The following is a 23,904-nucleotide window of genomic DNA, read 5'->3' on the forward strand; positions in this document are numbered from 1 at the left end:
TTTCTATAAGTTTTTTAAAATAAACTGATTCAACGATGACGAACGGTATGTTGCAACCAAAGAAAAAGTCAGCTAGGGCATTATCGATCTCTTGTGGATTAAAATTATCTTGCAGATCTACAAATTATAATATATATATAATACTATTTATGAAGATTATACATATATTTACTATATATTTTTTCTATTATTAGGTTATGTTTTCCTGAAAAATGCTATTTTACCTTCCATTATGCTTTTTTAATATTCTTGCAATTATATATATGATATAATGATGATAATATATTTAAAAACTTTCGTTCTTATTGTTTTAAAAGTGGAGGTATGGCGTTATAAGTACTGTTTCTTTTCCTTTTTTATTCAACTTGTAGCTTTTAAGATAATGTATTATACAGTATATTTAATGTATAATTGGCGTTGCAAATATACATAAATTTACAGTCATTTACATGTATGATACACGTAATGTATAAAACAACGCCTTTCGTACATTTACCCACCAGTGCAGTTAGCGGTTCATTGAAAAAGCTACAGTGAGGAGCGACTTAAGCTGCTTGGAATAAAGCCGCGCGTATCACCTCTATAGTGCATGAACAGAGAAGATGAGGAGAGAGGGAAGTGGATGCCAGCTGGAGGGGATGCGAGCGCGACTCTGAAAAGTTGCAGTACACCGATTGCGGAGAACGAGCGAAAGAGATGGTCTTTCGGCTAGTCTCATAACTCGGGTTAACGCAACGCCGAAGCGGTATGCGTTTCACTTTCCGATGAACTAAAAAAGTTATTTTTTCGTTTAACGCTGTGATATTTTTATATTTTTAATATTATTTATTCAGAACCTCATGCTCATCACCGAAAAACAATTCGTAACCGTTTTTCAGTTATAGTAAATGTTGCAACTAACAGTATTGTGCTAAAATAGTTTTAACAAATTGCAGTATTAAAAAATAAATCAGTAAAGTGTTTTAAAAGCAACGTAGTTTTATGTTACTATGAACTGATTGCAAAATACCAGACGGGTTTGGTAAAGTAAATACCAGTGATTTTTTGTTCCTGTAAACAATAACACCAAAAAGATGATATCACAAGATAAAGAAGATGTGCAAAGGTTGGTCACTAATTTTATTTCTGCAATACTCGTACATAAACACGGCTTTAAATTATACTTACAGAGTTTGTATAAAAATACAATGTAAATAATCTTTCCTAACATCACAATACTTAAAGAATATAATTATGGAAGAACGTTATGCAATTCTTCATTTTTGAAACCTGATTTAATTATATATACAAATGTTAAAAAGTGAAAGAATATAATCTTTTAATAAATAAATTATTGTGTTAAGTATACTGGGTAAACAAATTCTTCAATGTATTATTAAGAAAATCAACTTTGCGGAACAGTCAAAATATTCTATACCAATTAAAGGACGCTTTTGTATTCTCCGTCTATTTTTCGAAAAAACGGAAGTAATTACATATTTATGCCACCAATTTAATGCAATTATTTCAATCTTTTATTTTCCGTCTATCATTTATTTTTAGCTAGTATTACATCATGATGACTTGTAATAGAACTATGATATTTTGAAGACATTTTTATGCCATTATTAAAATAGGTTTTATTATACTTTTATCCATGTACAACAGAAAATCATGCAATTATATTTCGATTATTAAAAATCAAAATCAGACAATGAAAAAAGTTCATGTTTATTCATAAAATAAATATCATATTTGCCTATCGCTTTCTCATACAGGCGGATTTTTTATAGTTGAATATAGTAAAATATTTTATAAAATAATGGTTGGAAAGACATGTTATCTATAATGAATTGTTTTTCATAAATATAAAAATTATATACCTACTGTGGTTTATCATAATATTTTTTCGTGCTGCTGCATAAAACTTTGATACAAAAATATTCTTTAATAGCAAACAAATCATTCGCTTTTATGTATATACATTTTACTCTCTTCATTGGAAAATAGGCAAAGCGCGGGAACGTTATACGCTAGGATGATTACGCGGAGCGTAAAATTGCAAGTACATTCTCCTTTAATTGCTGCGTCCTCGACAGACATACACGAGTGTAAAGCACATCGGCCATGGCTTCTAAAGATGGGACAATAAGTACGCACTTATGATTGCGGCACCGATGCGACCTTTCATCTCTAGGAAGAGGTTCGTTAGACTCGCGGCAATTTATGCTTCAGTAGTAAAATATGCATTCTATACGTCATCTTAAAGTATAAAACAGATACGTTTACGGATGCGTATACGGATACTCAATTGATTAAATATACTCAAATTTACCGTTATATAAGCAATACAACTGTATTTTATGCATCCACAAATGTAGTATTCACGTTGTTAATACCTAAATACAATACTCGAATTCTATTATAAAAGCCAATTAGTATTCTAAAATATTATTGAAATCTATGAAAATATCCTACTCGTAAAAAAGAAACATATCTAATTGAAGCACGTTATTATCTTTACTGCTACTCAAGTTATGGGTGAAAACTAGTTGTAAATAAACAAGACGTTTTACAGCCAAAGTTTTTCTAAATGTAAACATTGAGTTCAACATCAATCAAGCATCAAGTTGACAAATATAATTCATAAATAAAAATTTGTTGGAGATTATTATATGATATTTTCTGAACAATATTTTAAGTGATTTTTCTAAATATTGTTAAAAAAGACTTTTTAATTTTAATATCAGCGCGTTTGCCTAAAAAAAAAATAAAAACGTTTACCTAATTGGCAATAAATAAACAATATATTTTATATTGTGTATACACAGAGCTTGAGATATTGTGAATAGCCTGCGGCTAAAATGAAGGCATATGGTAACAGTTATTTAGAGTTGTGAAGTAATCTTTACCTCCATCATAATGTTCCGTTTGAAATCATAATTGTTATGATCAAGCAGGTTATAATAATCAAAAAGTGTTTCGTAATTCATTAATAAATTGATAAAATATATAAATAATAATATATAATAAGTCAAATAAATTTAATAATATATTAAATAATTTTTAATTCAACTAATTATGATATAAGGAAATATTTTTAACAGATTTACTAATAATAGACGTAAAATTTTCCATCCTAATAATGGAAATATTATATCAACATGAATTTCAATTTTAAATGCCTCCGTTTGTTTGATGAATATCTGCTTATCAGATTTAAGTTTTAAGGATCGGCAAATCCAGTGCCAATCTTTACTTTTTTTGTAAAAATGTGTTTCCAAAGGTTGATAAATTTTTTATCAACCTTTGTAAAGATTGTTTGTTTTTTCGTTCACGTTTTAACTTTTTATACGTGCACATTTTTTTCAATCAAAAATCTTCTAATTTAAACTTGAGGAGATATTATGACGAAATAATTGTAAATGCAAATTTTTTTTTAAGAGAAAGTGAAACGGTTGTAAAAAGATCAGTCAATAAGCTTAACCTTGAAAAGGTAGCCATGGAGGCCATCTGGTCGGTGCTAATTTTTCAAAACTTTAACTGGTTATTGAACTGCATCATCGTTCTTTTACAGAGTGAACATTAATTTACAAACATCCACGACAGTCTAAAATCTTTTTTACAGATTTACATTATACATAAGATCACAAATAAAAATGTATTGAAAATTAAATATTTTTAAACAGAACGATAATTTTACTTCAGACGTCTTTTAAATTATTATGGACTTCATATCAATTGGTTGAACCAATTTGGTTTTCATAGCTATATTTAGAACATTATGTATAAAAAATGAGTAGAAAACGCGGATAAAATTTGGAATATTCAAAATGTCAGCCATAATACCTACATGGAAAGAATCATGGCTGACATTTCAAATATTGGTAGTTTCATTTTGATAGTGTGTGAATGCTTGATAAAAAATTTATAGTCATAATTTGCAAAGTCAACTGGAAATGTATGTACATATACAATGAGATAAGCTCATTTTTACACTACTGCAGATTAATTAGTATTCGTCAGTATGATAGCTGCTATCTGGCTTGCTTAGTCGCCGATCGCCGCTACATGGAAGTATCTTAATTGTCACACGAAAGTTTTTTTCTACCAAGCATTTATTAAACAAACAGTCCGATGAACTTTAGAGAGCATGTGTCAGGCGGTATAGCGATGGCATGGCGCTGGGTGAATGGCTTGACTCCTTTACGAGCTCGAAGCGGCTATATCTGACACACTTTTATCGCGAAAGAATCACGTGCGGTCTTTTCATGCGAGGACTCGCAACTCGCGAGTACCTCTATTGAGCCATACGTCGAACCTTTATAATACTCTCGGAGTTACGAGCCAGATGATCACTTGCTGCACGCGCAAAGTTTCCTTTCTAATGCTATACGTGTAGCTACGCGAAAATTTGTTTCGCTAAATTATCGATTTTTGCGGATAATATTTTGCTTTTGCTGAGTGTTTTTGAAGTGAATAATTTTGTATGCTCGCCAGGTATACATTTATTGTGCGGGGAGTGAATTGGCGAGCGGCGATAGTCACGGCGGCGCGACAGACCGATCGTCACGAAAGCAGCGGCAGCTCTCTCGCCCCACCACGCGCATATTAGCATGCTCGCTCAGCTCAGCTCTCCCCTTACATATAAACCGCACATCGGTTCTTTCCGCTAAATTTTGGACGCGCGGTAAACATTATCACTGTATGACACGGTCTGGCGTAAACCTCGATTCACCGCACGCTCGTGCAAAAATGTACTCTCTAAATCTCGGTTTACGCACATTGTATCATAAAATATCGTACGATACTATTATTCTTATTATATTTTCTTTATTCGTATTAGACCCTAATGTTAGACCACCTAAGATTTTTTAACTCTCTGTCAAAGTTGCGATTAAGTTGGAAAAATAAGAAAATGACGGCGAATTACGCATCGAAATCACAAAATTATAGAAATTTATCAAAAAAGTCACAATTAAATTTATCCTTGTATATTACTACTTTGCACTCAACGAAGACGCATTTGAATTTGCGTCGAAGTATAAAGTACACTTGTAGTCCTGCTGCGAAGACTAGTACGTTTCTCACTTCGTATACGTTTGATTCTCTGGCAACGAAACTATTTAAAATTTTCCAAAATTCCACACCATCTTTTTAAGTATTCACTTCTATCGGCTGTCCCCGAAACAGCCACATTTTTTTTTAATTTGATTAAGCGCTCATAGGTAAATCAGATAATTCAGAGGTAAAAAAATCTATTTTAGTTATAAGCAATAAATATGTAATTTTCGAACAAATTGGCAATTCAACAATCACTTACTACCAATAATTTGAACTAACTTTTATTGCAAAATCATCTGCATAATATTGCTTGCCGAATTGCACATCTAAATAAATAATGTGCTATATTTTTGGAAGAATAATATATTTGTTAAATAGGTGAAAAGATTGAACATTTATAATTAACGATAGAAAAAGTTTCTACGACTAACGATACATCGGAACTCATAATTTTTATCCTCTTCTGATATTGTATAACGTTAATAGACATTTTGCTAATGAAATTTATATCCAACCGGATAACATTACAAAAATTAGATACACGATAATATATATCTTATAAATTACTTTCAATCGTACTGATTCCATAGAATGGTGTACACACATTTTTATTTCATCAAATTATTATTATGATTATTATTATTATAATTATTATGCTGTGAAAGTTTTTATTTAAAATATTTTATGTGATGGTAAATTGTTGACAAAGAAGTTTAAACACTAAAGATTTTAGATTTAACACATTATTATGATTAAGTAAATATCATACTATAAATCTATTCTATATTATAAAATGATTATTTTATAATATAGAGGGTGAATATTAAGAATCATTAGCTATATGTAATAGAATGTATGTAATGTATACAGTATTCTAGCTTATTATGCATTAACATAATTAGTATAATGTGCATTGTAAGGCCCAAATAATCTTAGTTTTGCATTTACATAAATTTTGTTATAGTATTTTTTTCATAATTTACTATATTTTAATTTCATACTTAAATTTATTAAAAATTACGTTAATGGTTCCAGCGTTGACATCTATAGATCAAAAGAAGTAAACAGAATTATGGAAATCAGAAAGAAAAGTGCTTACATCTAGAAAGAAGGGCAAACAAACATGATACTAATTCAAATCGTTCGCACACTTTGACACTTCAAGGATACAACTTTCGAAAAATAACCGAATGCCTCATGAAAAAATGATTACATAAAATAGTCATAGCCAAGGAAGCAATCACGCACCTTTGTTCAAATAGTATGTGCTTGAATCAATGTACACATGTTTTATTCTTATAATTTTATTACGGCTATATTATTTAAAAACATCCATATAAAATATGCTAAAGTTTCAAAAATAAATTACCACATGTTTTTGGTCTTTCTAAATCATATTCGAATTCAAAGTTTATAAATTAACTTAATAAAAAAAGTTTAACAATAATGAAATGAAATTTTAATAATAATCATATATGGATAATGGAACATTAATTTCTTTGCAAGTTAGGTTATTTCAAATGACATTTTTTCGAACTGTTCTATACTTCAATTGTTCTACGCGTGCTGTAGTATGCCGCATTTAATATTCGGAAAGTCTCACTGCTTTTTTTGTCGGAACAAAAAAAAAACTTTATGGAGAATTCCGGAATAGTTTGCGGAAGTAAAGTTTGCAAATTATAACAAAGATGTGAAGTATGATTTGTACAAAAAAGAAAACGTATGAAAGAGAAGGAGAGAGATAGAAGAAAAGTGAAAGGTCTCGCGTAATAAATGCCAACGTAAATAATTGTACGTACGTGCAAAAAGTGACACAACTCAGCACGAGGAACCCTGGTAGAGCGTTAAAGTACTATACCTAGGTAGCTAGTCAAAACAAGTCTACTTTTTATTTTTGTTTGTTTGTGAAATACCTTTAATAACAGTTAACACAGCGAGTGATTTCAAAGATCTTCGATATGAAAAGTATAATGCAAATTCCTATATAAAATGTTTGAATGAGGTTTGATGAAAAATATGAAAAAATGAACTTTTTGCACAGTGTGGCTAAAGCCCACTGTTAAGTCACGGCTATCTGTGACTAAAGTAGTCCTTTTTTGCACCGTGTTTATCACACTTGCTACGCTCGTGCGCTAACCTCACGGTGCAAATAAGGACTACTTTAGTCACAAATAGGCGAGACTTGCGGATTTTAGCAGTCTGTGCTATAACATTTTATACGATACTCTTGACTTAAATGGTTTACACAGCGCTTAGCGCTATCGCTACGCTCGAGTGCTAACTAGTCCGTATTTACACCGTTAGGTTAGCGCACGAACGTAGCGAGTGTGATAAACACGGTGCAAAAAAGGACTACTTTAGTCACAGATAGCCGTGACTTAACAGCGGATTTTAGCCACACTGTGCTATAAAGAACCATTTAAGTCACACGTATCGTAATGTACTATTATTTAAGTATACTACCCTGGTAGAAATAGTAATGGGTTTCCAGCTAGTAATATGCAAGACCCGTTAGAAATTATTATGAAATCGGCTAAAAATTTGCTACCAGAGCGACATTTTTAACGAGTTTTTAGCTAGAAACCCGCTAACGAGAGTGAGTTATTTAAAACCGGTTTACTGCTTGAAACCTAATGAAGCTATTTTTATCTTTTATACTTGCATTTTACACTTAAATAAATATAAAAAAATTGTATCTCTAAGTCCTGTTTGATCATAACGTTTTTTAATTGTAAATTTGTTTTATTTAACTATTACGGGATAGAGAACATTTTATTTTATTAACAATTGTAATGAATACGACATTGCAAGAAAAAAAACTGATTTTAACCGTTTTAACAATATTGAACAACAATTGCTGTGACACCATTGAAGGAAGTTCTAGTAGGTAATTGAGTTGCGTTAATCGTTGAAACGAACTCTTTGATCATCAAGTTATTAAGAAGCATAATTACTTCCGGTTTAAATATTAGATACGATGGTTTTTATTTCGAGGTATTCAACATACGTAAATTTTAATAATATTTATGTCTTGGAGAATTTTACTTATATATTAAAACGTAAAATAACTATATGAATTTTCGTAATTATAATGCAATATACATGTAATTAATTTGAAATAGAAGTAATTCGATGTGTATCTCTCGACAGCAATGGCATTAAGATGCCTGCAAATATTACTGGAAATGGAAAAACAGAACTGACGCATCCGGTGTCGAAGCTCAGAGCTGCCTTACCACAGTTTTTCGCTGTTGGTGCGAAAAACCTTCTGCTACTAACCTTCGGCTCGAGCCTTGGCTTTCCAACGATTCTTATCCCTGAGCTGCAAAAGACTAACCCGGCAGTTCCAGTTACCCTTGATGAAGTGACATGGATCGGTGAGTGTTACTTAAAACTATATTTATATGACAGTATCAAATTTAAAAAAGTCGTACCATTGATTTTTGCACTATCAATTATTCATTGACATTTATATATTATTATGATATTATAACATTATACTTTGAATATAAAATATTTTCAAATTATTATGAATAATTGGTCTTGTGTGAACTGCATACCTATATGATGAAAAATAAAATGTCTGGAAAAAACCCCAACTTCTATTGTGTTAGTCTTAGGCTGTTCTCTTTTATTTGTTTTGCGATTACATTTTTCAAGAATGTTATTTTCAAATAATATCAAAGAATGACTCTTCTTCTCATAAAAGGTTACTTTGTTAAAAAATGGCAAACTTTGGAAATGCCATTTTTTAAAAAAGCAACCATTTATGAGAAGCAGAGTCGTTCTTTGAAAATACAGGTTTTTTGAAGAATCATTGTAATACTAAACTTGTTCTGAAAGACCAAATAATGTACTTGTATGAAAAATTATAATTTTTTTTAATTTAGCATCCATATAGTTTGTAGAGTACATGGCATTTTATTGTAAGTTATACTGAGTAATCATATAATATGCAATCATCAAAAAATATTTAAATTTCAGGTAGCATCAATCTTTTCCTTGTACCACTTGGTGGTTTTGTAAGTGGCCCAGTATCGCAGAGGCTGGGTCGTAGAAGAACTATGATGCTCTCGACAGTGCCGTTTGTCGTGGCCTGGTTGATCTTTCACTACGCTAAGAATGCCGACATGTTATTCATCGCCCAGGCTCTGACTGGCCTTACTGGCGGCCTGCTTGAGGCTCCGGTTTTAACATACGTCGCTGAAGTCACGCAGCCTCATCTCCGTGGTTTGCTATCGGCCACCTCAACCATGGCCGTAATCTGTGGTGTGTTTACGCAGATGCTGACGGGTAGCTTGGTTGGCTGGCGAACCGTCGCTCTCATCAATCTCGTCTATCCTGTCCTGTGCTTCACCTCGCTTTACCTGGTGCCGGAAAGTCCAACGTGGCTTGCAGGTATTTTTTCCTCTAGTTTAATAATTTTCGAGACGTTATCAAGTAGGAAATTTATGCTGAACTGCGTTGGCAGTTAATGCACAAAAGAAGACTAATTTTTCCTTAAACGCTGGAAATACACGTTCCCGGACATAATTATATAAGAAGCAGCGAGTTCGTTTTCTCGTAATATTCGTCTGACATCAGCATTTTTTAAATAACTTTACAATATTCCAAATTTACTTATATCCGATTTTCAATTAGCATATAATATAATTGAGATTATCGCCTAAGTTATTAAATGCATATAAGTCTTAACATAATCAGTATAAATGATAAAACTCATCAGTTAAATGTCTGACTGCAGTCATTCATAATGAAACAGATACATTTTATCATACGAGATAAGTAATATATTTTTAGTCAATGAGCTATATTAATATCTTTTTGTCTGAGCTTATTCTTATGAACAATAAAAATGCTTTTGCAAAAAGTAAAATATTTTACTGTGCAGTGAAGTTGGTATTAACCATTGTGGGTATTATTTAATTATGGGTTTTCGCACATATATATATTACAACTTATTAATTATTCTTTTTACGTTACGCAAAATCAATAATCACGTCAAATCTTATGCGCGATTCGTTTTAATTTCTTTGCCAAGTAATTTTTTGCATCTATAAGTTAGTAAGAAAAGGTGAAAATTTTCAGACAAAGGTCGGTTTAACGAAGCAGAAAAGGCATTGTGCTGGCTACGTGGTTGGGTGTCCCCGGACCACGTGAAGGACGAGTTCCGTGATCTTCGTGAGGCTTTCCAAAAACCTGTAAATGTTACGACAATCAACTCTATCATCCTAGAAGCTAACAGTCCTGCGAAGCAGCCGCCAAAGAAATCCTGGCAGTCATACTTGGAGAGGACCTTTTATCTACCCTTTGCTCTCGTTACATTGGCTTTCTTCATCAATGCGTTTGGTGGAATTATGGTGCTTCAAGTCTATGCTGTTATCATCCTCGATGAACTGAAGACACCGATTGACAAGTAAAGTTTTTATTTCTGAACTATTGTGTTGGCGCACCATTGTACCAATGTACTTAATAATTTCCTTATACTCCACAGATATAAAGCAACAGTAATAGTCGGAATAGCTCAGGTGGTTGGTACGATCATCTGTGTATTTATAATCCACTTCACGGGCAAGCGCAAGCTATCTTTTTTCTCAGTGTTCAGCACGGGCCTTTCTCTTTTATTGATCTCCGTCTATGGTTACTTGATAATGCATGGCCAAATCGACGGAGAGAAGTATACTTGGATACCAACCAGCTTGATGGTAGCAGCAGCCTTCTTTTCTCACGTTGGCCTTAAGACGCTGCCCTGGATTCTAGCTGGTGAGGTGTTTCCTCCAGAAGTTCGCAGCGTAGCCACGGGTTCAGCCGGTTCCATTGGTTACATCTTTTCCTCCATCGCCAACAAGTTGTTCCTCTACATGAAGTATGGCATGACGCTGCCCGGCACCTTCCTTTTCTACGCTTCCATGAATTTCGTCGGAGTAGTGGGCTTGTACTTCATGTTACCGGAGACTGAGGGCAGAACACTAAAAGAGATCGAGGAGCACTTTGCGGGCGTTCAAAGACTAGAAGATAGGCCGAAGAAAGCGAACATAGTTTTTAAAGAGAAATGGGCTGTTGCTAATCCTCAGCCAGTTAGAGATGACCTTGAGAGCAGATTGTAAAGAGCTAACGTGTGTAGGCTATTAGCTCCTCTTATTTCTTCTCCTGCTTTCTGGAGTGGCATACCCAAGAGGTTTGCTTAGAAAAGCTGTGGAATGTCCGGTATTCATAAACGGTTGAATAGGGATTGTTGTTACAAGCTTTGAAATATGAGTGGACAACCGTTGTGCGAATTGTGCAGCTATTGGAGTTTTGTTTGAATTAATTAACAATGAATGCAATGAGTGTGTTATTTCGACTCTTCTATTGACTTTTTCGATTTCTTATCAACGAGTCGAAAACGTTTTTTGTATATTCACAAATCAATACTGTATCTTTTGTATTATAACTTTGTATATTTTTGACGCTTATTATTTATAATCACAAAAATTTTATATCTAAAAACGAATAAGTATTAATATATTTTTCAATTAAAAAAAGGTCGTCATTGATTAATCATCAATTTTATCACGTCATCAACCTACATCTTATTTAAAATATGTATATTATCAATTATAAAGTTTAAACGTTATACACGCAAATACTCGCAAAAATGCTGATAAGCAAATATAAACGTACAAAAGTGTATATAAATGGTCATTATTTTCTAACACAATAGCATCGTCTAAAAATTATTTTTGATATGGTATTTTGTTCAAATGATAAACTTAGATTTAGAAGTATAAAAAGATTTGATTTTCAGTTTATGTTCAATTTGTTACATTTTAAGTTTCAATATAATTATCGAAAGGAATTTTTTTGTTGCAAATGCTTTGAAAAAAGATCAAAGTGAAACTACAATCGATTTTGATGCATTTAGTAAATATTAATAAAATTAGCGACAATTTATAGTGTCGACCGCTTAGAACGAAACTGCTTCATATAGAGCAAACAAATTTAACACTTAGACGTTTGTAATGTATACGTGTCATAATTGTAAATATCAATGGCGTTTAAAAGTGAGGGGCTTGTTTTTTCAATAGTTCAATAAATCACGATTTTGTTTTTTTATATAAGGATGGTACTCAATCGGTGAATTTGTGAAAGTATACTGCAAGGTTTTAATAGCCCTAAAAAAAGTGAATTACCAGAGTGAAGCCAGTTATAAGCTTGTAATCAAAAGTTGTAGCCTTAAACGCTATGGATGTCCTTACTGGGCTCACGTATATTATATGCTGCAGTGTTAAGTAATTATATAATTCCGACATAATATTATTCTAATTATTTTTCTCATCTACAGTATTATACAGTTTAAACCTATATACGCTTTTGTATATTTATAATTTTATTCTATCTGTTTAAACACATTTTTTTTTATCTCCATAGAAAACACCATGAAAAAGCTTTTTTCGTTCTTGGTATGTATTATGATGAACATCAATAGATATATAGTCAAATATTTGGATAAACAATAGTACATTATGCAACAAGGGAGTAAAGTCGTTGATTATTCCCGCGGGTGAGAGTTTACTGCCCGAGCGATCAAGCGAGGGCATTAAATCACCCGAGGGAATAATCGACTTTACTCTCGTGTTGCGTATAGTGCTTTATTCACGACTGAACTGTGTAGCCACTTTATTTCTTGAAAAGTGGGACCTACAACCGCTAAATTGAATAAATAAATACATTTTTTTTAAATATATTTTTTAATAATTTTTCTACTTTTTAACATTGTTGCAAAAATTTCTAAAATTTTCCAAAATTTCCAAAAATTTTCGAAATTTAAAAAAAATTTTCCGCATTTTGCTGGAATAATGAATTTATGTCCCGCATTTTGCGGAAAAAAAAATGAGAGAATAAAATGCTACTTTACTTCCGCTTTTCAGGTAATAAAGTGGCTATTATAGGTCAGTCGCGAATAAACAATTTTTAACCAGTATTTTTATACTATTACTCTTATAATATTTTATACAAGATGTAATAAGATTTCTAAGAAGAATAAAAAATGTAAAAGCATAAAAATTTTGTATGAACTGTAGCAATTTTTGCTTTATGAAATTTTAAGGGGATTTGAAACCCAATTTTTACCGACCATGTCGACTAAATAAGTGCATGGAAAAAGACTCAAAACTAAATAAATACAACAAATTATGTAAAACCCAGAGTTATTTGCCCTTGCTCTTATAAATATCTATCACTGTGCCAAATTTCAAATAAAAATATTAATGTATTAATAAATGGCATTTGAAAAAAATTCAGTAACAATAGCGTGCACATACGAAATTCTCAGCAAATTTCGGCTACTGATTTTCGTTCAAATGTCATTTATTAATGCGTTAAAATTTTTATGTTTTTATAACTCTTGGTTTTTCAAAATTCATTGTATTTCTTTAGTTTCAAGACATTTTCTGTTGAGCATTCGTACAGTCGGTAAAAGTTGGATCCGAAACCCAAGTTTTACCGACAGTACGAGTGCTCAGTAGAAAATTACTCGAAACTAAAGAAATAGAATGAATTATGAAAAACGAAGAAGGCAACTAACAAGAGACATTTTATCAACAAGTTTGAAAATACCGATCCTCGTAAAAAAAGTGAAAACTGCATGTTGTAAAGTCTAAAAATCATGAACATGCAGTAGATTTGATCAGATTATGTTGTAGCTTCGTACGAAGACTAGCACAGTTCAAATTTTCAAATGAAAACTAGCACAACTCACGATTTGCCGCGAAGAGTAGCACAGTTCAGAAATGCCGCCAAGAGTAGCTCAACTCACGTATTTCCCGCGAAGACTAGCACAACTCGCGACTTTATATTACTTGAAATGTGAGTATTTTACGTTTTAATTGGGTTATTTCGTTGGTTAAGTTCATGAAAACCTTGGACAAAGACAGACAAACCTCAAAGTATAGAATGTTTTCGGAAATTTTAGAAGGTTTCTAAAAAAAGTGAATAATTTAAAAAAATGTTTGTAGCGACGATATAAACGAGAGGAATTTTGGAAGCTTCACAAACGAGGGTCAGGTACTGCATCTTTATAAACTAACTACAGTATTAATGGAGGTTCCTGCTGACATTTCTGCTGACATAAAGAGAACAAAAAAATAAGATCTTTGTTGATTACCAAAACTGCAAAGACAATGTCTAAATAAATATAAGACCCTGCTAAAAATATTTCTTTGTATTTATCAATTATTACGTCGGGATCGTGATCAGCAACTCCGAAAACCCCAATACAAGTAGTCATCAGCCAAATCTATAAAAAAACAATGAATTTGGCTAGAAATGACCATAATATTGAAACCATCATCTTGAAATTTGCAATTCTGGTGGCAGGATTGGCAGGACCGCTTTGTTCGGCAGATAAAATGAAAAAGGGTGATTTTTTTTTTAATTCTTATCTCTGAAACTAAAAGTCATAACCTCGCGAAAAAATGTATGTCTATGGGTCACATGTCAAACTATATCCCATTAAAATTTCTTTCAAAAAGGTCTTATTGCACTTCAGATTTCGGGATATTTTATGTGTTTTGGCTAAGTTCATTGCACAGCTTTCAAACCCCTATGGTTCGTAAGATATCAAGGTTTCAATTTTTTTTTGAAAATGTTTTGAATCCTTATATCTCTAAAACAATGTAGTCAAATGCTTCAAGATTTTATTTGGTGATTCACCATAAAAAAGCTATCTGCTGCTGAAATATTAAACGATTTCGTCGAGCGGTTTTCAACTAAAGAGCTAAATTGTAAAAATCGTTTTCTCGAAAATTGCGCGAGCGACCTATCTAATGAATAGCCTGTTGTTTTGGTGGTTAGGTTGGTTAGGAACACATGTAAACAGGCGTGAATTTCTGTGAAAAAAAATTGACGACAGTGTTCATATTCTATAATAAAAAAACAGAGGGGTCTGCAAACTTTTGAACAATGAACCATCCAAAACTTATATTAAATTATGTATTAAAAACCGCCTCATACATTAGCAAGCAGATATATAGATATATTAAAACAATATTTTATTTATTGGACCTATAAATTTAGTTGGAGGAAGCTACGTGCCAATGAATTGGCAGCGGTTTTTTAAACTAATAGGCCAAATTCTTGAACTTTTGCACTGGTAAGATTAAGCTATTTTTGCTATAGCTTCACTTTATTTTCCTCTAACGTATGCTTGTTACCCTTGAATGATGATTTATAGATAGTATCTAGCTTTTCCCCCCACTCACTAGCAATATGACTATTTTTCATGTACTTATGAATTAAATAACAAATTTTACTACTTTTTTTTTTCATTGTACTTAACATAATTGCTTTGGCTCTACCAACTGCTACTTATACAAACATATTGTAAAACACAGTTTCTTTTCGCCTTCTTATTCTCATTCTGAAATTTGTTAAATACTTGTTTCAAATATTATTACAAATATATCTGAATATATCATCATTGTTAGCCGTATTTTTATTGTATCCATATACTGCAGTTAAATTGCAAATCTCAGGTACTTTTTTTATTGTCTGATACCTAACTTTAAGCTCGTTATAGGTTCCTATATGGCTATAGCTATATTGCTCATCGCTGCAGTCAATAAAATAGTAGGATTAATTTGCCATGGATGTTTTAAAAAAGCTTATTTTGTTACAAGGACTACTTATGTTGCTAGTATCGTAATGTTCTATTTCGGGAGTTATTGTATTATCTAAAAGCATTAGATTAGAGGACTAATCGCCAATTACTATAATAGCATTATTAAGTCTCCGCATCGACACGCGTGCTATACATAAAAAGACCTTCGCTGTCTCCCTTCTCCATTGGTAATAGCGCAGTAGTAAAGATTGTAAAAAACTGTGCGAAACGGATCGCCCGAGTATAGTTTTCTATTTGTTACATTTTAATAAGTGTAGGTATACAATTAAGTGAGCAGTACAGCAAGTTGCTGAACCGTCACCTTTAAGTTCAGATACTCACTGTAAAAAATCTGGGGTATATAGGATGTATTTATTAATGTCCAGCATTGTAAATTATCTCTGAAAGTATTTATTTTAGAATGAATCGTGGCGCATTTGGTAAAGCAGAATGCAGTCCACTCCGCAATTGACAAATATTTTTAATCAAAATTGATATCCCAAGAATTTTTTTCGCCGTTATATTTTGCGCTTTCACACTCACGTTAATCATACGCGCGCGCGCGCGCACACACACACACGCGATTTCCTTCTCAATGAGGTAGTCAAAATTTTCCGAGCAATAAATGCGAGCTGACGGGTAACATTTTTCGATCGCCACGCGGCCTTTAATTTATCTCGTCTCTTCGAATATAAATCTTACGGTTTATTTGAGCGCTGAAGTCCGTACGTCTTGCAGAAGGTCGTTGAAACTGTTGTTGCGGGAGGTGACCCGCTGAAAACTTGGTTGCTGGTCGTCGTCTGCCTCGAGGACCTGTGACTCTTTGTTACCGTTTTGATTAATGAATATCGCTTAAATGTAGTTAAAAAACAATTGTTCCGACGGATGGTGAAAGTCGATACTATGTTGGAGGCGTCGTGCACGACGTTCGCAGAGGATCGTCCGGAGCCGTTTTCCTTCTTTGATAATTGCGACATGATTTAAAATGAAAAAAAAAAATGAAATCAGTAAATGAAGGAGGGCACTGGGTGAAAAATGCTTAGAGGCTTTTTCACGGACATTTGGCCACAGGAACACTTGTGCGAAGTATAATTCGAACAAAAGTTGAAGGTCGAGTTGCCTAACAATTAAAAAACAAATTTTTGTTGGAGACAATTGAGCGAGCGGACGCGGAACAAAACTTCAGATTATCGCGAGCAATTTTGAAGTGCAGACGAAATTTGTAAACACGGAATTTTTGATCTTTTTGACAAATAAAATATTGAAAAGTTTTTTCCTGAGTTTTTTCTTTGCGAGCGAAGCTGTTTATCAAGAACAGTTACACACACACACACTCTCTCTCTCTCTCTCTCTCTCTCTCTCTCTCTCTCTCTCTAATGATGTGCGGCCTCCGCTCCTAACCACGGGATATAGGGTTCAAGCTCGCTTCTTTTTTGGCCACGTGGAGGTGCACGAAGTATTGGAGGCCTTCAGCTCAGCGCACTCAGATGCACCGAGACCCGACACTCTGCCCTTGCGTTATTGAGGTGGTGTTTACACTGCATAATGCCGGCTTTTCTAAATATTTTCGATACCTCCCTCCAGTCAGGGATTTTTCCAAAGAGCTGGAGGCGCGCGCTCGTGAGACCACTGCCAAAGGTTCGTAGACCAAGCAGTATCGAAGATTTTAGGCCAATCAGCATTCTTTTCGCGGCAGCAAAAATTTTAGAATCGATTGCATGCAGCAATATCCGACAATTCATTTCTCAGAATAACATACTGGACCCAAACCAATCCGGATTGAGGAAGGGCTACAGCATGCATACAGCTCTAGCCTGCATACTCGACGACATCCGCCAGGCGATGGATGAAGGAGATATGACGCCCCTGCTCTCGGTCGATCAGTCTCGGGCTTTTAATTTGGTGAACATTCCGTTACTTGAAAAACTTCGTGCTATGGACTTTTCGGATTCAGCATGCCGATGGGTTGAATCTTCCCTTGTTGATCACTCCTAAGTGGTGGTGACTTCGTCGGGTGACACCTCTACTGCAATGCAAAAGCTCTGCGGAGTTATGCAAGGTTCTCTCCTCGGGCCGCTCTTATTTTCTTACCGTCTGTATACGGACGTCTTTTGCTTCTACGTTCGTGGGAAGATTTAGAATGCCGCCTCGATCGCCGCTAATGCGAATAGTATTCTGGAGTCTGTGGTACGTTGGGCAACCGACAATGGCCTCAGAATTAACGCACGGAAGACGCAAGTCATCTGGCTCAGTATACGCGGCTTTGATAAAAAGATTGCTACACAATCCCTCTCAGGTATCCTATTCGAGGGATAAACTATTGCACCAGGCGACTCTCTAAAACTGCTCGAAGTGACTCTGGACAATACTCTGACCTGGAAGCAGCAATGCGAGGAAACTGCTAGAAAATGCTTTTCAATTCGCTGGTCAAGGCGATGGTGTTCCCGTACTTCGACTACTGCGGGTCACTGTTTTTCGGGATGTCAAAGGAGATGTCGAGGAAGCTTGAGCGATGCCTGAACGCAGCCCTGCGCTTCATGGAAGATATAAAAATCTATGAGCATATCACCCCAGTTTATAAGAAGTACGGCATCTTGTCGTACCAGGGTCGACTCAGATACATCTCTCTTTCCTTCCTGGCAAGAGTGCTTCGCACTGGTGCACCCTCGTACATGGGGGAAATGTGCGTGATCTGGTGATCGCACATGCGAGCTTCGAGTGCTACAGACACTTGTTTAGGATCGGCAAAGCCCGACTATCGAACGACTTGCCGCACAAGCTAAGGGAGAAGTGCAGCATACTTAGAGGGCTTTAAATACAAGCTGCTCGAGTACTGCGCCTTAGCTATCGACTACGTCTCTGCGAGTTTTTATTTTTATATTTTACTATTATCGTACTTTGTATATTACTTAAATCTATTTTATTATATTTTATTGTTATATTATATTCTTGCCGCTACCCTAAGCGGGGTTTGGCCGTTGTCGTCCAGATCGGACGGGTGGGTGCCTATCACCACTATACAGCGCGTCCTCAGGTTGCGAATAGAGGAACAGCCCCTGAGAAAGAGGTTAGCTGCGAATAAATTGAATAAGCAGTCGCGGACAGCCGATAGGAACAGGCGTGGGTGTAATGAGCCCACACTGTCGAACGCATTCATCTAGAAACACTACGCAAGCACCACAACAACAAAAACACTTCACATTATCTCTTATCTCTTAATCTATCACTTTCATCACACATTACAAAAATGGGCAAAAATCCTGCTGCCGAGGAGGATGTGGGAGCGATGACAACTGCCCCGAAAGGGAATGTGTAGAATGATTCGTCACCTGGTCTAACGCGGTAACGATGCCAGCGAAGGTGCGCTGCCTTGCAGGGGGGCGTTAGGATGCGAGAATGAAACCGTAGTGTGTCTGACGACGAGTTGACACTGTCCTCGTCAAAGTCGGAAAGCTCTCATACTTAGTTCTAGAGAGGTATGGGGGTTATCACCTCTAGAACGGTGGACTCACCTGCGATCGGAACAGGATCCGAAGCGCGCGGGTTTAACATACTATCATGGCTCAAAAAAATCAAATCCGAACCAAAAGGGACTTAAGGGTCGGAACTTGGAATGTTCGCAGTCTATACAGAGCAGGCGCGTTTAAAGAACTCGTAAAGGAAGCTGATAGGTACAATCTAGATTTGGTAGCAATACAGGAATCGCGGTGGCCAGATGGCGGAGTACTAGCATCGGGTAACTTCACGTACCTGTATGGGACCGGGATTGGGGGATCTCTAGGCACCGGATTTCTCGTAAGCAAAAGCATCATACACTCGAAGGTGAATGGTATAGATATGTATTTCATACACTGTTCTACGGAGGACAAAGAAGAAGAAGCTAAGGATCTCTATTACGAAACTTTAGAGCAGGTAATCGACCAGTTCGCGTCTTACGACACAAGAATAGTATTAGGCGATTTCAATGCTAAAATAGGTAGGGAGGAAATGTTTAGGCCTACTATAGGGAAGGAAAGCCTGCACGAAGCCAGCAATGATAATTAGGTCGATAATTTCGGTATTAGGGTCATAAATTTCGCGGCAGCAAAAGATCTTATAATCAAAACTACGTTTTTTAAGCACAAGGACATACACAAAGCAACGTGGACATCGCCGGACGGGGCCACACAGTACCAAATTGATCATTTTCTCATTGAAAAAAGACGTCATACTAACGTTCTCGACGTAAGGGCTTATAGAGTGGCAGATAGCGACTCAGACCACTTGTTAATAGTAGCCGAATTAAGAGCTAGATTAGTAGCGAATCAAAATAGTAAGCGAACAAACATGGTAGAAAGCTTCGATATTAAAAAGCTACGAGATAGAACAGAGCGAATTAGGTACCAGATAGAAATTAATAACAGGTTTCAGGCACTTGAAGAAGCGAACACATCGCCGGAGGGGAATGACGAACCGAATAGCTTAGGGGGGGGGGGGAGGCATAGAAAAAACGGTAAAAGAGACCGCTAACAATATACTGGGTAAAAAGAAAAAGCCAAAGAGCAAACCATGGTTTAACGAAGAGTGCGAATTCTGGTTTGAAAGGCGCAAAAAGACTAAATTAGATAGCTTATACAATAGAAGCGATAGGACCCCTGGTAGAAATGTTAACGATTAATAAGCTAAGTTTTAAGACACCAAGTTGTGGTTAACGATTTAACTAAATAAGCGTTTAACCGTTATAAATGCATAGATATGACGCATTAATAGGTCAAGCCTGGGTTAAATCCTGCAAAAAAAACAAAAAGATATTCTTCTTACCAAAAAATTTTTGATTTGATGTAATTTGAAAAAAAATTCTATTGAAGATATAACAAAATTTGTTGCTAACTATATTTAATTCATATTTTTAAGAAATGTCTCTTGATCGGTCCGAGGGGGCATGTTTAAGGTACATTTTAAGCCCAGATAGTGTAAAGAAGACGGTCCGGATCTTTCAAAAAGCCGTGGCAAGTGACTGAAAACACTTATTTATATAGTGAAATGTCATGAATTTTGGTCAATGATTTTACAAGGTATATACATGTTCTTTTTCGATAAAAATGGTGTATATTTTATATATTTTCAATCGAATTTTTTTTTTTAAGTTACATCGAATCAAACATTTTTTGGTAAGAAAAATATCTTTTTGTTTTTTTGCAGGATTTAACCCAGGTTTGACCCCTTAACTCACGATAAAACGAAACTTTTGCTTGAAATTTGTCAAATGACTGTTACAATCCAAAAATTGTAAAACAATACGTTACAATCGTAAAAATCCAAATATTTGTAATAATACATATATACGTTTTAATGCCAAAAAAAGGGAAAAACAATTTTTAACTAAGTAATAATACTGATGTGGTATTATAGATACGCATCACTACAATATTAGCAATATTTTAATTAATTTTTTTATATTAAAATTTGATAAAACTGGCCAATTGAACTTAACTTTTTAACGAATTTCAACCGTTAATTTTCTACCAGGGACCGTAGTAGAGTATTCTAACGTAAGGAAACAGGCGGGCGCGATCTACAGAAATAAGAAGCGGGAGTATCAAAAGAGTCTTATTAGGAGAATAGAAACTAACAGTAAGGAAAATAATCCCTGCGAAATGTACAGAGGGATTAACGCCATCAGAAAGGGTTTTAGGAGTAGAGTGCAATTAATGAAGGACGAAAACGGGGGCCTCGTAACAAATGACAACGAATTACTGTCGCTGTGGAAAAACTATTTCGATAAATTATTAAACGTGCACGAAAATGCGGGAAATGACTCTATACCAGCTGAGTTACTCAAGTATGGAGGCGTCGAGCTGTTAAAGTAAAATTTCAATATCCCACCTAACCGTCGTCTAGATTCGTCATCTGCGTAGTTCCATTAAGCGTTGCGCCCAGCTGGCTAACCTGCATTTTTCTAACGGCATACTCTAACGTTAAGTTGAACAGCACCGTAGAGAGCCCATCCCCTTGTTTTAAACCATCGCGTATCATGAAGGGTTCTGATACATTACCGCCTACTCGGACCGTTCCCGTGCTTCCATTCAGACATATTTGAATTAATCTCACGAGTTTTTTCGGTACACCGAGAAGTACTAGAATTTGATACATTTTGCTTCGCTTAATAGAGTCGTACGCTTTTTTAAAATCTATAAATAGTTGGTGTATGGTTTCGCAAAATTCCCACTTTTTCTCTAACAACTGTCTTATGGTAAACATTTGATCGCTCGTCGATCTGTTGCGCCGAAATCCGCACTTATAATCTCCTACTATATCTTCCACGAATGGAGTGAGTCTAGCTTGTATTACGTTTGACAGAACTTTGTAGCATGTTGCTAAAAGTGAGACACCCCTATAGTTATTGCAGTCTGTCTTATCCCCCTTTTTAAAAATTGGTATAATGATAGATTCCTTCCAATTTTCGGGTATTATTTCATTTTTCCAGATAGTACATACTAGTTTATAGATTTTGAAAGTGAGCTCGACGCCCCCATATTTGAGTAAGTCAGCTGGTATAGAGTCATTTCCCGCGGCTTTGTTGTTTTTTAGTTTTTTAATCGCGGCCTCTACTTCTTGGTAGCTTGTGTATGTCCTCATGCTTAAAACACGTAGTTTTGATTATAAGATCTTTTGCCGCCGCGAAATTTATGACCCTAATACCGTTATCATTGCTGGCTTCGTGCAGGCTTTCCTTTCCTATAGTAGGCCTAAACATTTCCTCCCTACCTATTTTAGCATTGAAATCGCCTAATACTATTCTTGTGCCGTAAGACGCGAACTGGTCGATTACCTGCTCTAAAGTTTCGTAATAGAGATCCTTAGCTTCTTCTTCTTTGTCCTCCGTAGAACAGTGTATGAAATACATATCTATACCATTCACCTTCGATAATGATGTACGAGAGCCTATCATTGACGGATTTGAAACTTACTAACCGAAAGTATGATGCTTTTGCTTACGAGAAATCCGGTGCCTAGAGATCCCCCAATCCCGGTCCCATACAGGTACGTGAAGTTACCCGATGCTAGTACTCCGCCATCTGGCCACCGCGATTCCTGTATTGCTACCAAATCTAGATTGTACCTATCAGCTTCCTTTACGAGTTCTTTAAACGCGCCTGCCCTGTATAGACTGCGAACATTCCAAGTTCCGACCCTTAAGTCCCTTTTGGTTCGGATTTGATTTTTTTGAGCCATGATAGTATGTTAAACCCGCGCGCTTCGGATCCTGTTCCGATCGCAGGTGAGTCCACCGTTCTAGAGGTGATAACCCCCATACCTCTCTAGAACTAAGTATGAGAGCTTTCCGACTTTGACGAGGACAGTGTCAACTCGTCGTCAGACACACTACGGTTTCATTCTCGCATCCTAACGCCCCCCTGCAAGGCAGCGCGCCTTCGCTGGCATCGTTACCGCGTTAGATCAGGTGACGAATCATTCTACACATCCCCTTTCGGGGCAGTTGTCATCGCTCCCGCATCCTCCTCGGCAGCAGGATTTTTGCCCATTTTTGTAATGTGTGATGAAAGAGATAGATTGAGAGATAAGAGATAATGTGAAGTGTTTTTGTTGTTGTGGTGCTTGCGTAGTGTTTCTAGATGAATGCGTTCGACAGTGTGGGCTCATCACACCCACGCCTGTTCCTATCGGCTGTCCGCGGCTGCTTATTCAATTTATTCGCAGCTAACCTCTTTCTCAGGGGCTGTTCCTCTATCCGCAACCTAAGGACGCGCTGTGTAGTGGTGATAGGCACCCACCCGTCCGATCTGGACGACAACGCCCAAGACCCGCTTAGGGTAGCGGCATTGTAACAGGAAAAACGACCTATAGAAGATGGAAAAGAAAAAGAGCAAATAGAATGGGACAAGAATGATGCTCGAGCCGTTGTAATTATCTCATCAGCCATGATCCCGGAAGAGTTGCAAAATTTATTAACTTGTGAGACGTCGAGACAAATGTGGACGAAGCTACAAACCCTTCACGAAGAGCGTTCGGAGCTCAACAAGCTTACGATGCTGCAACGGTTTCATCAGTGTCGAATGGAACCTCAGGATACCGTGATCCAGTTTGTTACGCGCATTCAGAATCTTTCAAGACAGATAGAAGACGTTGGGGAAAAGATGAGTGAAACATCCATAATGGCCAAAATTCTAGGCGGACTCCCGCCAAAATTCGGAGCATTCAGTTCAGCTTGGGACAGCGTA

General features: G+C 35.6%; 1 protein-coding gene across 4 annotated transcripts; it reads left to right on the forward strand.

Moving 5' to 3' along the window:
• Nucleotides 1-392: 392 nt before the first annotated feature.
• LOC100115071 (facilitated trehalose transporter Tret1) lies at nucleotides 393-11,743 on the forward strand. 4 transcript variants are annotated; one of them, XM_031930609.2, is made up of 7 exons: nucleotides 393-745; nucleotides 834-1,105; nucleotides 1,990-2,182; nucleotides 8,194-8,420; nucleotides 9,028-9,441; nucleotides 10,132-10,459; nucleotides 10,538-11,743. In XM_031930609.2, the coding sequence occupies exons 3-7, from the start codon at nucleotides 2,142-2,144 to the stop codon at nucleotides 11,148-11,150; spliced, it is 1,623 nt and encodes a 540-aa protein (XP_031786469.1). In that variant the 5' UTR covers nucleotides 393-745; nucleotides 834-1,105; nucleotides 1,990-2,141; the 3' UTR covers nucleotides 11,151-11,743. The 4 variants fall into 4 exon arrangements, with proteins under 4 accessions (XP_031786469.1, XP_031786468.1, XP_001599893.2 ...); XM_032600106.1 differs by lacking the exon at nucleotides 1,990-2,182 and adding an exon at nucleotides 6,079-6,304 and having other exon boundaries at nucleotides 395-745; XM_031930608.2 differs by having other exon boundaries at nucleotides 393-1,105.
• Nucleotides 11,744-23,904: the final 12,161 nt, after the last annotated feature.

Source organism: Nasonia vitripennis, chromosome 1 (genome assembly GCF_009193385.2).
Source record: "Nasonia vitripennis strain AsymCx chromosome 1, Nvit_psr_1.1, whole genome shotgun sequence".
NCBI classification, from domain to species: Eukaryota; Metazoa; Arthropoda; class Insecta; order Hymenoptera; family Pteromalidae; genus Nasonia; species Nasonia vitripennis.

Coding starts and splice junctions, on each gene's coding strand:
- LOC100115071 (XM_031930608.2), top strand. CDS start 2,142: ATGATTGCGGCACCGATGCGACCTTTCATCTCTAGGAAGAG. Junction 2,183..8,193: donor CCTTTCATCTCTAGGAAGAG/GTTCGTTAGACT, acceptor ATCTCTCGACAG/CAATGGCATTAAGATGCCTG. Junction 9,442..10,131: donor AAGTCCAACGTGGCTTGCAG/GTATTTTTTCCT, acceptor GAAAATTTTCAG/ACAAAGGTCGGTTTAACGAA.